Source organism: Miscanthus floridulus, chromosome 18, assembly GCF_019320115.1.
Source record: "Miscanthus floridulus cultivar M001 chromosome 18, ASM1932011v1, whole genome shotgun sequence".
Lineage (NCBI taxonomy): Eukaryota > Viridiplantae > Streptophyta > Magnoliopsida > Poales > Poaceae > Miscanthus > Miscanthus floridulus.
The window spans coordinates 1,693,608-1,710,569 of record NC_089597.1 but is presented as its reverse complement, the minus strand read 5'-3'; the positions used below and the strand labels follow the sequence as shown (position 1 = coordinate 1,710,569).

Genomic DNA, 16,962 nt, shown 5'->3' with positions numbered 1-16,962 from the left:
GCCGCCATTAGGCTAGAGTGTTAGTAAGAGCTACCACTACTAGACCCAAATTGCACGCACGCATACAGCTGCTTCACGGCAATGCAATTCTAGATGGAAACGGGGAATTGTTGGCATACCCGACGTGACGGTGGTGGAACTACTACCAGCTGCGACGACGACAGTGACCTCCGTACCATGATGCAGAGTATTATTCGGCCGTTGGAAGGTAACGTTGTACGTGTGGACCATGGATCAATGCCGCCAATCGAGTTTCATGAGAACCTAGAAGAATTCCCCGCGCGTCGCTGCGGGAATTTGAGAATAGCCTTTAGATGGCCTTTGGGTGAACGAAACAAAACAAATTACGGGTTGAAATATACATTATGTTAGGGTGAATTTCATTTCTCAAGTGAAAACTCCACATGTTACTGCACACATAAGTATATGAGGTAAACTGACAAATATTCAACTATTTGTTCGTGCCAGTTATGTAAGCAACTGTATAACTAATTCCATCATTGTTATCATTTACAACTATCATAGATAAACATTTCTACCAAACTTCAGCGTAGTCACGAAGAGAAGATGTCCTGTCGGCTCCGTTCGGCTTATCCCATATCCGGCTTGTTCGGATTTTTTTTTTCCAGTCGGAACAGTGTTTTTCTCTCACAATATTTCAGTCAAAACAGTGTTTTCAGCCAATTTCAGTCAAGATTCAGCAAGCCGAACGAGCCGTCTTGTGTACTAATACTAAAGTAACTTAGAAAAATGTTGTGCGCTATCTGGCTACTGAATAATAAACTTACAGCTATAAATAAAGACTCGAGAGATTTATACCTAAAAAATTGACTGCAGAAGCAATATGAAATAAGGCCTGTTTAGATCACCTCCAAATTCCAAGTTTTTTCGCTCTCTCTCCATCACATTAATTTTTAGCTGCTTGCATGGAGTATTAAATGTAGGTAAAAAAAATAACTAATTGCACAGTTTAGTTCGAAATCACGAGATGAATCTTTTGAGCTTAGTTGGTCCACGATTGGACAATATTTACCAAATAAGACGAAAATGCTACTATTTATCGGATTGAAATTTTTTGTAATCTAAACATGGCCTAACTAACCACGAAGCCAGGACTGGTGCTGCCAGTGCCATAGGACCAGCCTTGCCTCTAGAAGTTTAAAATTTGTAAGAAAAGATAATCCAAAAAATTAAAATTCAATATATTTTTAATCGATTCAACACCCCTTGTCTAGTCTAGCACCTTCTTTGTAGTCTTGCTCCGCTAGTGGATACCATTGAGAGGTGAGACTGAGAAGGTACATATGTTGCAGAAGGAAAAGAAAAGATTGATAAGTACATATTTTAGTTCTCTTTAGACAAAGAAGGCAAACCTATTGCCTGATCCAAAAAAAAAGGCAAACCTATTGCCACATAATCGAAGGCATGCAAGGCAGCATAGTAGCAAGTTCTGTACGACTATACCTCTCCATCTGAGATCCTTCGCGTACAAATGAAACAAACAACATCACAATGATTTGTTTAATGAGGGAGAATTGAGAGGAAGGCTTACGGGTTGGGTAGTTGTCCAAATGGACGTGGACGGTCACTGTTGCTGGTAGCCTGAGGAGTTCTTGGCTCCAAGGACGCAGATGCAGCAGCAGGAGATTAGACGGTGACCATCGGGCTTGTTACCTTGTGGTTGTGGGTCGAGGCTCAAAGATGATGGCCTACCTATTTAATCTGGACGGAGAGGGAGTCAGTGTGTCAGTTTTTTTTTAAGGTGGCTTGGTTGGTGCGTCAGTTTTCAGTTTTGTGAAGCGAAGGGAAGTTGATCAGTGGGTGAGTTCTACTCCATTCCATATAAAACAGAGTTCTTTGTAGAACATGAACTAGATAGAGAAAAAGAGAGAGAGAGAGAGAGAGAGAGCGGGCGCGGGGGGGGGGGGGGGGGGGGGGGTGGGGGGGGGGGGGGGTAGAAGTCGCTAACCATCAGGCTTGGTGAAGGAGGAAGCCATGGCGTCGGTGAAGAAGGATGCCGATGAGTTGGGGTCGACGGAGAGGGGTGAGCGCGGTGCAATGGCGGCGGCGAGGCGGTGGCGCTTTTCGTCGCTCACAGCGCACCCTCTAGATCAGATTAGGGTTTGTAGGTGGGGATTTGACGGCGTCGGTAAACCTCGTGTCGCGAGCCCCGGCCCCCATCTCCGTTATATAGCGCTACGCGGCGGGGTCTACCAGCCATGTGTGGCGGCTAGGCGCTCTCGATCAGGGCGCGGGATCAAGGCCCAACTCGGTCGTTGGACCGAGTTGGAGGAGATCAACCTTATATTCTTCCCTTGATCTCAACTTATGACTTAAACTTAAAATACTTATCTCATCCAATTCCATCACAGATTAGTGTATAGAGTGTTCCTCGTCACAAAAGTTAGTACCATTGGATTAACAGCTATAATACACCTCTCTGTTTTGAAACAGATTCTTAACTAGGTCTTTATTGTCCAGAGATCATAGGCTTTCCCGTAAACCCATGCCGGCTAAGTGTTCTCGGAACACATTGGGCGGTAAACCTTTTGTAAGCGGATCCACAAGTATTTTCTTTGTACTTACATGCTCGAGACTAATAGAATAATCTCGGACTTTGTCTTTCACAACATAAAACTTTATGTCAATATGTTTGGCAGCACCACTTGACTTATTGTTGTGGGGATAATATACTGCTGCCTCATTGTCGTAGTACAACTTGAGTGCCCTATGAATGTCGTCGACCACTTTCAACCCGGGCATAAATTTCTTTAGCCAGTTCACCTGCCCCGTAGCCTCATAACATGCTACAAACTCGGCATACATCGTGGACGATGCAATGACGGTTTGCTTGGAGCTTTGCCACGATATAGCTCCTTCTGCGAGAGTAAATACATAGCGTGATGTGGATTTTCTATCATCTACATCTCCCGTAAAATCTTAATCGGAATACCCCTCTATATGTAGGGAATCAGATCTTCTGTATGCTAGCATGAGGCCTTTTGTGCCTTGCACATAACGCAAAGCTTTCTTTACCATTCTAAAGCGTTCTATTCCTGGATTACTCTGATATCTGCCAAGAATCCAGATAACAAAAGCTAAGTCAGGGTGTGTACATACTTGAGCATATTGTAAGTTTCCGACAGCTGAAGCATATGGAACCACTTTCATTCGATCGATCTTATATTGGTTCCTGGGACATTGGAATTCCCCCAAAACTATCGCCCTTGACTATGGGAGCAGGTGAAGGCTTACACGCATGCATACTGTATTTCTTTAGAACCTTTTCTAAGTACGCCTTTTGCGATAATCCTAAAACCCCCTTTCTCCTATCTCGATGAATCTCTATTCCTAAAACTAATGAAGCCTCACCGAGATCTTTCATATCAAAATTTGAGGACAAGAACTTCTTCGTCTCCAGTAGTACATTAACATCACTACTAGCGAGTAGGATGTCATCCACATACAAGATTAGGAAAATGTATTTCTTATTCTTAAACTTTGCATAAATACAATTGTCCTCTACATTCTCTTTAAACCCAAACTTCCTTATTGTTCCATCAAACTTTAAATACCACTGTCTAGAGGCTTGTTTTAATCCGTAAATGGATTTCTACAGGCGGCATCCCATACATTCTTTTCCTTTATGACAAAACCTTTGGTTGTGCCATATAAACATTTTCATCCAAATTCCCGTTAAGGAAAGTCATCTTTATATCCATCTGATGTAATTCTAAATCGTAATGTACCACTAACGCCATTATGATTCTAAAAGAATCCTTGCATGAGACTAGAGAAAATGTTCATTGTAATCTATTCCTTCTCTTGCGTGAAGCCTTTCACCACAAGTCGCGCTTTAAACCTTTCCACATTCCCTTTGGAGTCATTTAATTTGTAGACCCATTTTAGCCTACTGTTTGGCTCCTCTAGGAATTTTTTCTAAGTTCCAAACTCATTGGTACTCATTTATCTCATTTCATCTGCATGCTTCAAGCCACTTCGACGAGTGAGCACTTTTCATAGCTTCTTCAAAGAGGTGGGATCACCATTCATTTGAAATTCTTCACTAACATAGACTTCGTAGTCATCAGGAATGACTGACTTTCTGACTCTTTGAGACCTTCTAGGGGCCTCATTAGTTTGCGCTTGTTCCATATAGGGCTATTGTTGCTCTTCCTCATGTGAGACAACGGGCTCTATAGGATCCTGAAGGATAGGTTCTTCATGTTCATATTGTTTTTGCCACGGGAGAACTAACAACAGGTGATGTCATACAATGTCCTGCACATGACAGTGCATGGATAAGTAGATTGAAGTGAATTACTGGTATATCAATGTTAAAGCAGGAGGCAAATCTGTATCAAATGCAACTACAGTGCATGTGGAATTAAAGGACTGCTATTAGCAAAAAAGAAAAGGACTGCTGTTATAAGCTATTATGTCATGTCATAGCTCAAAAGGACTGAAGTGTATATCACCAATTCTAAAACAACAATACTTTTTTCAAGGATTCCTGGAAGTTGAAAATTAGAAGGTTTGGCACCTCAGTCTGAGATTCTGTGAGAAGGGGAAGGACTGCTCCTGGAGCACCTAGCCTACTCATGCTCAAGACCTGAATGAAACCAGGTAAAAGGGAAGAGTGTTAATCACCTTTCACGTAACCAGAAAAATTACTTGAGCTTGTTTCAAAAACTGTTCACAGCCATACCTTGACCTGAAGCTGAAGAAATTTCACATAGTCAATGATTTCATCCAGCATGGATGCCTTGTCTGCCTGCTTGCAACGAAAGATTTGTCACTCCATCTTATTCAAGAGAATTAAACAAAATGAACATCTTTAAAGAAAGGTAAAACTGCTGTCTTCCTTGGCATGGTATTTTAGCTACACTAAACAAGCTCTGCATCAACAGGAACTGGGAGTTTGGATAACTGGATGGGTGCTATTTCGTTGGAATGTAGCATTTAGTTCAATTTTCAACTAGATCCAAAACTTTCCAGTGAAATACATCCAATCCAAACAAACATTAAACCTGTCTTTATAGCTTCATCACAGTAGAACTGGACCAATGGCTAAAAAGGTAACGACTATTGTTGGCCCAAACAAATTCAACATTCACTCCAATGTATTTGTAGACTTGAAGACTTGAAATTGTGAACCCCAACGAAGTACCTTAAATTTAATAAATGATCCATTCTATTGTGTCACTTGCAGATTTCAAGCCACAACTAAGAAACACATGTTCCCATTACATATATAAGTAGCAAAGTTTTGATAATTAGCTCGATGACCAATTTTAGTAACTGCAGTTGCAGTTTATGAAAATGCACCAGACAAGTTAAACACCCAAAGAAATGTACCTTATTGGAATTCGGGACAAGACCTTGCAGACTTTTCATCCTATCTGAAATTTTTTCTCTGCGAAGCTGCAACATATAGGAAATTGTACTTAAACTTATGCTACACAAAGCAGCAAAACAAATAATTCAAAAATATTATATGTAACTCATCAGTTTGCACTGAAGTGGACTGATCACATAAATAGAAACTCACCCGTTCAGCAATACTATGAGGATCAGTTGCCTGTCCACGACGAGCCCTTACTCGTGGCTTCTCGCCAACACCATTTCCAGCTGAATTTGGTTGGGTTTGTACATCAGAAGGATGGCTAACAGGACCCTCACTTTTGTTTTCATTGATCCATGAAGGAATCTAAACATTTGAAATAACAACCCCAAGTCAGGTACAATCTTGAAAGACAGCATAAAAGGAACACAGTGACTGAGCAGAAATGTATTCTTTTAAGAGAAAACATAAAAACCTTTTGAGGGATCAGTGCTCCTTGCGTTGCAGCAACTGACATTTGATTACGTGCAGTGAAAGCAGGGATAGGAACGTTGCACATTGCATTTTGCTCCTGCAGTATGGAAGTTGAGTTACTGGTACAGTTCAAATTAACAGTAAGATGCAGTTCAGATATTCTCTTCAATAGCATTATTTATATAAATAACCTGCTTCTGAGTCTTGAAACCACTAGAAGCTAGGTTTGCTTCCTGGACACTAGCAAACGAGGGGAGCCTACCACTGATAAATTCTTTGCTATCCTGTATTACAAAAGGAACCCAAAATTAATTTAACTGAATGAAATAAATGCATAGCAGCTGTCTATGTAGTTTTTTTTTTTCTTTTTGGAAGAAGAAGCAGCTATCTCTGTAATGAGAGTTACATGAAGTGATGCCAAGGTAGCACTGTCAAACACTGAGATATTCCCATTTGGATGGCTTGTTTTGTTCAAAACAGAATCACTTTGTGCCCCTTGAAAACTGAAAGCTTCTAGATTCACTGGTTCCATGAATGAAGAAGCATTTTGAAATGCGGAACACAAAGTTGGGGCTGAAGAAACAGCATTTACATCAGCAAGAAAAGCAGAAACTTCACTTCCATTACTATCAATTGAACTAGATAAGGCATGAGGTAGTTCTGAAAGTCCAGTAGTATTCAACTGCGGATGAAAGACCCCAGGTGTTGAATTGTGCTGAAGCACTCCTGGGGCCACTAAATTACTCTGCAGATTGCTGTTATTCTGCAGTCGTTGAAGCTCCAGAAGATTTTCACAAAGCTTATCCCTAGATAGAGTATCACCAGGTAACAGATCAGTCTGGCCAGCACCAGCATAGGTCAACTGTTCATTTGGAAGCATAGTGGAATCCTGTTCATGCACACTGAATTTTATATTGTGATCTGATCTAGCTGTCATGAAATAGCTTGAAGGTGGCATGCTTCCTTCTCCTCCATATGATTCCACTGAACCATCAGCCAAACTGTAGCTCTCAGAAGCAGAATTGACAGGCCATGATGAGAAGTAGGAACCAGCTGAGAAGTCCATGTTAACCACAAGAAATGGTACTGGCAATCTCTGCCCAAAATGTTCTTTAAAAGATGGCTTCTACAGACTGAAAATATGCCCGGTTGACAATATGGTGATGCCTGCATTCAAAACAGAAAATCAGTTAGTCATTAAAGAGAATGGTAGATGTCCAGAATGCTTCCTTTTATACAAAGGCAGGACATAATGATGCTAAAAGAACAGCTGTCAATTCTTCATAGATTGCATGTATGGGCCAATAATGCAAAAGTATATAATCAAATGATCCTTGCGAGCATAAAGATCTTGAAGAAATATATTTTTGGAACACACGTTAATCACTTGAATAAGCAACATTAAAATATGCCCAACTAATTTGAACTCTCCCATGTTTACTGCATACGGTTGACAGGTGACCCTCAGGCCCTCAGCACACATCACTGTCATGTTCATGGCAGTTAAGCATAGAAATCTTCTACGGATGGGGTCATGGGGGATTGAATTTTTCAATAGTCTGGATTTTTCCTGAGAAAATGAAAGTTGGGATTTGGCTTTCTTAAAAGCCGAGGTAATCTCCTTTCAAAAAATGAAAGTTGGGATGGGCAATAGAATCAAGCACATACTCCATTACTCACCAGTGGCAGAACTATTAGAAAAGAGGTGTACAACTACTGATAGCAACCAAATAATATAAACAGCTTTAGACACAACACAGGCTTCCATCCTCATTCTGTATTTTTATAAACAAATACACGACAAGTAAAAGCGTAATTGAAGGTCTTTCTAAAAAAAGTGTAATTGAAGTTTCTGCAGTCATGTTAAATAAATTATTTTTTTGTCACATTGCCAGGTGAACACAACTTCCCTTCTTTACTCTACAGCCATTCGACCTAATTTTCTTAGAACAAACAGCAACTGATTCAGATATTCCAGTTAAGAAATGGTAAATGAACACTATCATCCATTTTGACGGCAGAATACATACGACCCTATAGTTAAACCCACTGAATATTTTTCCTCTCAACAATGCTACCATCAATTGCTCCCGTACTCATACGTCATACCAGTTCAGTTCTCGCCTAATCAGTAGTCAGAAACGCTGAACTGATACAATAATTGTAAAAACGCCAGCCATCATTGATCTCTAACACTACAGGAGCACTTAAAAGCCCCTGAATGTCCACCATACGATTCATAACTACAGGTCATTAACAACCGACTGCATTTATGCCTTCTGGCTAGTGCGAAACAGATATTGTCAGCCAGAAAAAACAGAGATATACAAACAAAAGCAGCTGATCAACGTGTTCGTTTCGTCGTAAATAGCCGTGGATTATTTACCGCTGGCTGGTTTGGTGTGAGAGAAAAATACTCTTCCAGTTTATAATCCACGATCGTATGCGAGCAAGCGAACAGGTTGGATATCACGCGCTCTACAACTAAATTGTCATTCCTCTCATTTCTCTATCGCAAAATTCATTACACAACATCCATCTTTCCCCTTTTCTTTTTCTCCCTCGAGATTGAGCTGATACAAATTCAGGCAGACAAGAACAGCTGTGAACAAATTTTCACCAACCGTATCCATCTACGAAATTGGCGGAACAAGAACAAATAAAAGAAACCACGATCGAAACATTACGCCTGCATCAACCAATCAATCCCACGCGATCGTCCATCTCCATCTGGACCATCCCTGGCATTGTTCTTGCCCCTTTGCGAATCGCGACACGACAAATAAACCCCACCAAGAAACGCCAATCACGAGGCACGGGCGACCAAAACCACATCAAGAACAAAGCCAAGGCCCAAGGCAACAAGTACAGAAAGCACATTAGCAGGGTGATACACATGCAGTGAATCGCTCTCCAAAGATCACGACTATACTGAAAGCTGACCCCGTTGAAGGGGGGAGGACCGGACTGGACACTTACCAGTGAGACGAGCGCAGCAGTGAAGCTTCCGTTGCCAGGACTGGAGGAGGAGCAGGGGAGAGAGCCTACACGCGCGCGCGTGTGTGTGTCTGTGGAGGTGACTGAGGTGAGACCCTGAGAAGTGGAGAGGAGAGACGAGAGGTCGAGAGGAGAGGAGGCGGCGGTTTGGGCGGAGAAGAAAAAGGAGTGGCCTTTGCGGTCTTGCTTGCCGGTGCCGAAGACTAAAAAGACGCGTTGGACTGCTGAATTTCTGATGCTCGCTCAGCGCTAGCAGGAAAGAGAGACAGCAGTTGGTGCCGCTGGCCGCTGCCCTCTCTTTTTGTTCAGCAGCACCCCCTCTTTTTGTTTATTTCTGCACGCATCCTTTGTCCTTTTTATGCCTTCTGGGCTGGAAATGGGATGACCACCGGTTGGATGGATCGAGTGAAACAAAAACATTTGGGATCCATGCAACCTTTTTTTCCCCGTTGTGTCGTGTCGACGCCGATTCCTTGTAGAGGAATATCGTGTTGTTGTGGTAAATATCATGCAATTATGGTAAACTTGTTTGGAACTGTTAGTTGAAGCACGTTTTATAAAGTGGCTTGAGCAGAGCATGTACTTTTGTGTATATAAGTAGTATTTATGTGTTTCTTTTGCTGAGATGGTCATTGCTTTTGTGGAGACCAGCTCATACTACACGTTAGACTATGTCGCCACACTAATTTTGTTTTTTTTTTTTTCATGTATGACAAGACATGTGTATTTGTACAGCAGTATTTGCTAAAAGATGTGTCACGTTATATGCAAGCTAGCAGCTCGTAGCGGTATACAAGTTTTATGTGAAAAGAAGACACAGTAGTCTTGTCCTATTGTGATCATATAAGCTAGAAGGCTTTGTTGTGTGGCTATATCGTAGAGGAGGGTTAGTGAGACGTATATAAATGAGACGGTGGGTAGATAGCTTTGTTCGTTTCTCTTATAATCCGTCTTTTTTAGCTTATTTTTTTTAGCCAGAACAGCGTTTTTCTCTCACAATAAATCAGCTAGAACAGTATTTCGGCTTATTTTTCCAAGGAAGCGAACGGCGCCAGTATTGCTAGTTATTTTACTAGACACCTTTGAAGGATATTTTCTCTCACCACGAGAACATATATGTTAGGCTCTAGTCCTATTACTCAAATTCGTCACTTTTTATTCCAAAAACCTAACGAAAATAAGTGTTTTGCTTCTTGTCTTTGTCATAACCTATTACTAGCATAAAACTTTTTAACTATTACTACAAACTTCGTGACTACTACTACCTCTTCGGCTTATCAATCTAGTAAGCACGTATATTTGTTTTGGGTAAATCTAGCAAACATATATAGAAAAATCCAGTCTCGGTAATATTTCCAGAAATGTTTTTTTTTCCAGAATGAAGAGAAAGGTTGATTGGAACTGAAGTGGTCCACGCATCTCTTCTTCGTTTTTTCATCTTTCACGTCATACATTTTTCTCATCGTTTGCGATCGTTTGCTTTTACCATCTCTGTGCAAACACCGACCGACTCCACAAACAAACAGATTGATGTGTACTCCCGGTCCGAAACCGAGAGAGGTGACAGAGGGCTGGACCTGGAATAAAGCCGGAAACCGAGGGCCGGAACGCGGCGTCGTTAATCAGTCCTCGGTTTGCTACGAGTGCTAAGCTACCAGAAAGCAGCAGAAAAGAGCCTCGCGCCAGACGTCCCATCATCGTCAATCCCTAATCTAATCCCCTCCTCCTGGTATGCAGTCTTTTTTCGTTAATTAATTGATATAAAGAATTAGCACGAGTCGGTGAGTTAATTAGGCCTGCCGTGGCCCTCGTCCCCGCACGTCACGTGTAGGAGCTGGCTGGAAAAACGGCGGCGTTCGTGTGTAACTGACTCCGCGCCTGCTGCGCGCTTTTGACTTGGCTCGGCTGGCGGATTACTGGACTAGTTTAGCCCCGAGGGGCGGGTCATGCGGCAGGAGCGGATGGTTCGTTGGGTGATTGATTCAGGTGGTTCCGGTCAGCTAATCACGCGGGAATTGCGATCGCATGCAGCGCTTGCAAGCAAAGCATCACCTAGCCTAGCCTCCACCCAACCAACACACGATCGATGGGTCAGTGATGGCTGATGGGTGTGTTTGGTTGGCTGATCCACTCGCGACCATTCAGAAACACACACAGGTACTCGCGCTCGGGGGCATAATTTTCATGATGGCCTAGCACATTGCGTCGCTGCCCCAAGCAAAGCAAATCAACACGGGGGTACGTGCCGGTGGGGTTTGGCTTTGGCGCTGCAGTCGTGCTGCACCACCGATCGCAAACCGTCCAGGTATCCTTCTGCGCGAATCTTGATGGTTTCCTTCCGCGCGGAGCCTAACATGCAGGACTGATGGGAGCAGTTACGGCAGTGCAGAACCAGCAGCGAGCCGCATCCATGCCTTCGGTGCTGCACGGGAGTCGGCGTTGTTTACACTGCGGCCTGCCTGAGTCAAGAGCTGTTTACACTTGCCCCTGCCATGCGCTTCTCCGTTGACGTGGACGGAGAGCCCCTTAATTTTGCTCTCCACGGCTCCACCTGCTGACACGTTAGACAGCAAAATGCAGGCCGACTCGGGCCCCGATTTTCTTAGCTTTGCTATATGGGCGCCTACTGGGTCTTTTAGTCCTGCCGTAAAGGCCACCCCTTACTTTTTCTTCCGCTCGTTTGGATCGAGCGGCCAAGCCCATCTTCCGCGTTCCGTTGCATTTTTTGACGGGCCCGTATTTCCATCCACTTTGGACCCCGTCGTCGGTCTTAGGCGACCACCGCATGTTAAGCCCAAACACATCCTCTTTCCGCTGCTAACCGTCCGTGTTCGGGGGCTTTTTTTTGTTTTTGACATATTCCATTCCAAAATAGGAATCAATACACTTCTAGCATTTAAAATTATTTATTTTTAGATCATGGACCACCTAGCAGGCTAGCACTAGTATTTTTTAATTCTTCTATTTCTAAAGTGCAACCATTAAATGCTGCTATAACTTTTGGTAGCAGTATATAGTAATTTTATAGTAGCATTAGCAAAACGATTAGTTCCTGCAATGTCTACAGAGACACCTTAGATTTTGGTTTGTTCACGTTTTTTTTTTTTTGAAACGGGTTAGTTCACATTTTAATAGTCCGCCAATCTAGAATTGTCAAACCCCACGAACCGCCTCACCTCACGTACTCCCTTCTCCCTAAAACAATGCAATGCTAAATAAGTCAAGCTTTTTTAAGTTCGACCCAATTAGTAGGAAAAATATCAACATTTATGTCTCCTATTAAATTTATGATAAAACTATATTCCATAATCAATGCAATCATACTTATCCGGCATCATTGATATTAGTAATTCTTTATATAAATAGTCAAATTTAAAATTGCTTGATTCTTGTTTTAGAATTAAAAATTGCTTGACTCTTTAGAAAACGGGGATTGTATTGTTTTACCAAGGGAGTAGCTAATAGCACAAGTAACTGTTGAGTGTATATACATTATTGTTTACATAGTTCTTTGAAGCCGTGCATAAGCTAGCTGTAACTTTACAACCCACTTTTCTTCTCTTCCTTCTTCTCTCCTCGGTCGTAACACAAATCTAATGTGGCACTTTCTACAATCTACTTACATTATCTTATTATTTTCCCTTCGTTTCAAAATAATCAATTTCTACAATTGTCCTAAGTCACACTAACATATGTGACATCAAACAAGTATATGATGAAAATATATTTTATTGTGTATCTAATAACAAATCTTGTGTCATAAGCATCGGTGTTGCTTTTTTAAATAAATTTGGTCAAATCTAAAAAATCTAACTTAGGACAATTTTAAATGTTAATTTATTTTAGGATGGATGGATTACTTGCTCTAACAGCCTGTAGAGTTCAACCAGACAACTCAACCCCATCTCTTCACAAGCTACTTAGTAGCTTATAAAGCCAGTCTCGGTGAAAAGTCTTATGGCACAGTTACCGTTTACCAAGGCTGTCACGTTAGATTTTGTGTTGGTAACTGTGATAATAGGTTTCATCCAGATGAAAGCTCTCTCTATCTGTCTTCTCATAACTAACTAATATGCCAAGTCATCAAATCTACTAATGTGCCACAATATTAAACATAAATAGATAAAAGCTCTGAGCTGACCTAACAATACAAGTTTTGCATCCACGGTGCGGTTCCGATAGGACTCCTCTTTTAAGTGCCTGTTTAGTTGCATTTCATTTTGCAATTTTTTTCAAGATTCCCCGTCACATCGAATCTTTGGACGCATGCATGAAGCATTAAATATAAATAAAAAATAAAACTAATTACACAGTTTTGACGAAATTCGCGAGACGAATCTTTTAAGCCTAATTAGATTATGATTGGACACTAATTGCCAAATAACAACGAAAGTGCTACAGTGCCATTTCGCTAAAAAATTTGCAAACTAAACAAGGCCTTAATCCGTCATCAAATCAGCCTGTCCATTGTAACTATAGTGGGCCGCAGCCCATTGACGAGTCCAGAACGCATATTTCTTCTCCGATCCAGTTTCGTGGATGACGAATTAGTTTTTTTTTTTGGACTACTAGGTCAAGTGGCCATCGATTTGGCTGAGCCTATGGTTTACGCTAATAACAGTATGATAATAATCGTGATGATGAGAAAATGCCTTGTCAGTTACAGAAATGGTTTTTTTTTTACAACAAGTTACAGAAATGACTGAAGTACGGAAAACGAGTCAAGCGGTGTGAGCAAAACGTAACCGGTGCTCCGTTCGATAATGTCGAGCTACCTTGAGTCTCTGTACTAGACAACAAGTCAGGGTTGTGCGGTTCTGCACGACACGGCAGGCTTAGGCGTTTAGATTAGCCGCCATTAGGCTAGAGTGTTAGTAAGAGCTACCACTACTAGACCCAAATTGCACGCACGCATACAGCTGCTTCACGGCAATGCAATTCTAGATGGAAACGGGGAATTGTTGGCATACCCGACGTGACGGTGGTGGAACTACTACCAGCTGCGACGACGACAGTGACCTCCGTACCATGATGCAGAGTATTATTCGGCCGTTGGAAGGTAACGTTGTACGTGTGGACCATGGATCAATGCCGCCAATCGAGTTTCATGAGAACCAGAAGAATTCCCCGCGCGTCGCTGCGGGAATTTGAGAATAGCCTTTAGATGGCCTTTGGGTGAACGAAACAAAACAAATTACGGGTTGAAATATACATTATGTTAGGGTGAATTTCATTTCTCAAGTGAAAACTCCACATGTTACTGCACACATAAGTATATGAGGTAAACTGACAAATATTCAACTATTTGTTCGTGCCAGTTATGTAAGCAACTGTATAACTAATTCCATCATTGTTATCATTTACAACTATCATAGATAAACATTTCTACCAAACTTCAGCGTAGTCACGAAGAGAAGATGTCCTGTCGGCTCCGTTCGGCTTATCCCATATCCGGCTTGTTCGGATTTTTTTTTTCCAGTCGGAACAGTGTTTTTCTCTCACAATATTTCAGTCAAAACAGTGTTTTCAGCCAATTTCAGTCAAGATTCAGCAAGCCGAACGAGCCGTCTTGTGTACTAATACTAAAGTAACTTAGAAAAATGTTGTGCGCTATCTGGCTACTGAATAATAAACTTACAGCTATAAATAAAGACTCGAGAGATTTATACCTAAAAAATTGACTGCAGAAGCAATATGAAATAAGGCCTGTTTAGATCACCTCCAAATTCCAAGTTTTTTCGCTCTCTCTCCATCACATTAATTTTTAGCTGCTTGCATGGAGTATTAAATGTAGGTAAAAAAAATAACTAATTGCACAGTTTAGTTCGAAATCACGAGATGAATCTTTTGAGCTTAGTTGGTCCACGATTGGACAATATTTACCAAATAAGACGAAAATGCTACTATTTATCGGATTGAAATTTTTTGTAATCTAAACATGGCCTAACTAACCACGAAGCCAGGACTGGTGCTGCCAGTGCCATAGGACCAGCCTTGCCTCTAGAAGTTTAAAATTTGTAAGAAAAGATAATCCAAAAAATTAAAATTCAATATATTTTTAATCGATTCAACACCCCTTGTCTAGTCTAGCACCTTCTTTGTAGTCTTGCTCCGCTAGTGGATACCATTGAGAGGTGAGACTGAGAAGGTACATATGTTGCAGAAGGAAAAGAAAAGATTGATAAGTACATATTTTAGTTCTCTTTAGACAAAGAAGGCAAACCTATTGCCTGATCCAAAAAAAAAGGCAAACCTATTGCCACATAATCGAAGGCATGCAAGGCAGCATAGTAGCAAGTTCTGTACGACTATACCTCTCCATCTGAGATCCTTCGCGTACAAATGAAACAAACAACATCACAATGATTTGTTTAATGAGGGAGAATTGAGAGGAAGGCTTACGGGTTGGGTAGTTGTCCAAATGGACGTGGACGGTCACTGTTGCTGGTAGCCTGAGGAGTTCTTGGCTCCAAGGACGCAGATGCAGCAGCAGGAGATTAGACGGTGACCATCGGGCTTGTTACCTTGTGGTTGTGGGTCGAGGCTCAAAGATGATGGCCTACCTATTTAATCTGGACGGAGAGGGAGTCAGTGTGTCAGTTTTTTTTAAGGTGGCTTGGTTGGTGCGTCAGTTTTCAGTTTTGTGAAGCGAAGGGAAGTTGATCAGTGGGTGAGTTCTACTCCATTCCATATAAAACAGAGTTCTTTGTAGAACATGAACTAGATAGAGAAAAAGAGAGAGAGAGAGAGAGAGAGAGCGGGCGCGGGGGGGGGGGGGGGGGGGGGGGGGGGGGTAGAAGTCGCTAACCATCAGGCTTGGTGAAGGAGGAAGCCATGGCGTCGGTGAAGAAGGATGCCGATGAGTTGGGGTCGACGGAGAGGGGTGAGCGCGGTGCAATGGCGGCGGCGAGGCGGTGGCGCTTTTCGTCGCTCACAGCGCACCCTCTAGATCAGATTAGGGTTTGTAGGTGGGGATTTGACGGCGTCGGTAAACCTCGTGTCGCGAGCCCCGGCCCCCATCTCCGTTATATAGCGCTACGCGGCGGGGTCTACCAGCCATGTGTGCGGCTAGGCGCTCTCGATCAGGGCGCGGGATCAAGGCCCAACTCGGTCGTTGGACCGAGTTGGAGGAGATCAACCTTATATTCTTCCCCTTGATCTCAACTTATGACTTAAACTTAAAATACTTATCTCATCCAATTCCATCACAGATTAGTGTATAGAGTGTTCCTCGTCACAAAAGTTAGTACCATTGGATTAACAGCTATAATACACCTCTCTGTTTTGAAACAGATTCTTAACTAGGTCTTTATTGTCCAGAGATCATAGGCTTTCCCGTAAACCCATGCCGGCTAAGTGTTCTCGGAACACATTGGGCGGTAAACCTTTTGTAAGCGGATCCACAAGTATTTTCTTTGTACTTACATGCTCGAGACTAATAGAATAATCTCGGACTTTGTCTTTCACAACATAAAACTTTATGTCAATATGTTTGGCAGCACCACTTGACTTATTGTTGTGGGGATAATATACTGCTGCCTCATTGTCGTAGTACAACTTGAGTGCCCTATGAATGTCGTCGACCACTTTCAACCCGGGCATAAATTTCTTTAGCCAGTTCACCTGCCCCGTAGCCTCATAACATGCTACAAACTCGGCATACATCGTGGACGATGCAATGACGGTTTGCTTGGAGCTTTGCCACGATATAGCTCCTTCTGCGAGAGTAAATACATAGCGTGATGTGGATTTTCTATCATCTACATCTCCCGTAAAATCTTAATCGGAATACCCCTCTATATGTAGGGAATCAGATCTTCTGTATGCTAGCATGAGGCCTTTTGTGCCTTGCACATAACGCAAAGCTTTCTTTACCATTCTAAAGCGTTCTATTCCTGGATTACTCTGATATCTGCCAAGAATCCAGATAACAAAAGCTAAGTCAGGGTGTGTACATACTTGAGCATATTGTAAGTTTCCGACAGCTGAAGCATATGGAACCACTTTCATTCGATCGATCTTATATTGGTTCCTGGGACATTGGAATTCCCCAAAACTATCGCCCTTGACTATGGGAGCAGGTGAAGGCTTACACGCATGCATACTGTATTTCTTTAGAACCTTTTCTAAGTACGCCTTTTGCGATA

The 16,962-nt window shown here is 42.1% G+C and overlaps 1 protein-coding gene across 1 annotated transcript; it reads right to left on the bottom strand.

The window, feature by feature from the left end:
• Positions 1-4,363: 4,363 nt before the first annotated feature.
• Positions 4,364-9,002, bottom strand: LOC136522095 (uncharacterized). The gene is made up of 8 exons (XM_066515879.1): positions 8,798-9,002; positions 6,225-6,985; positions 6,010-6,102; positions 5,820-5,915; positions 5,552-5,710; positions 5,359-5,424; positions 4,709-4,774; positions 4,364-4,612 (listed from the first exon to the last, which is right to left on the bottom strand). The coding sequence occupies exons 2-8, from the start codon at positions 6,882-6,884 to the stop codon at positions 4,484-4,486; spliced, it is 1,269 nt and encodes a 422-aa protein (XP_066371976.1). The 5' UTR covers positions 6,885-6,985; positions 8,798-9,002; the 3' UTR covers positions 4,364-4,483.
• Positions 9,003-16,962: the final 7,960 nt, after the last annotated feature.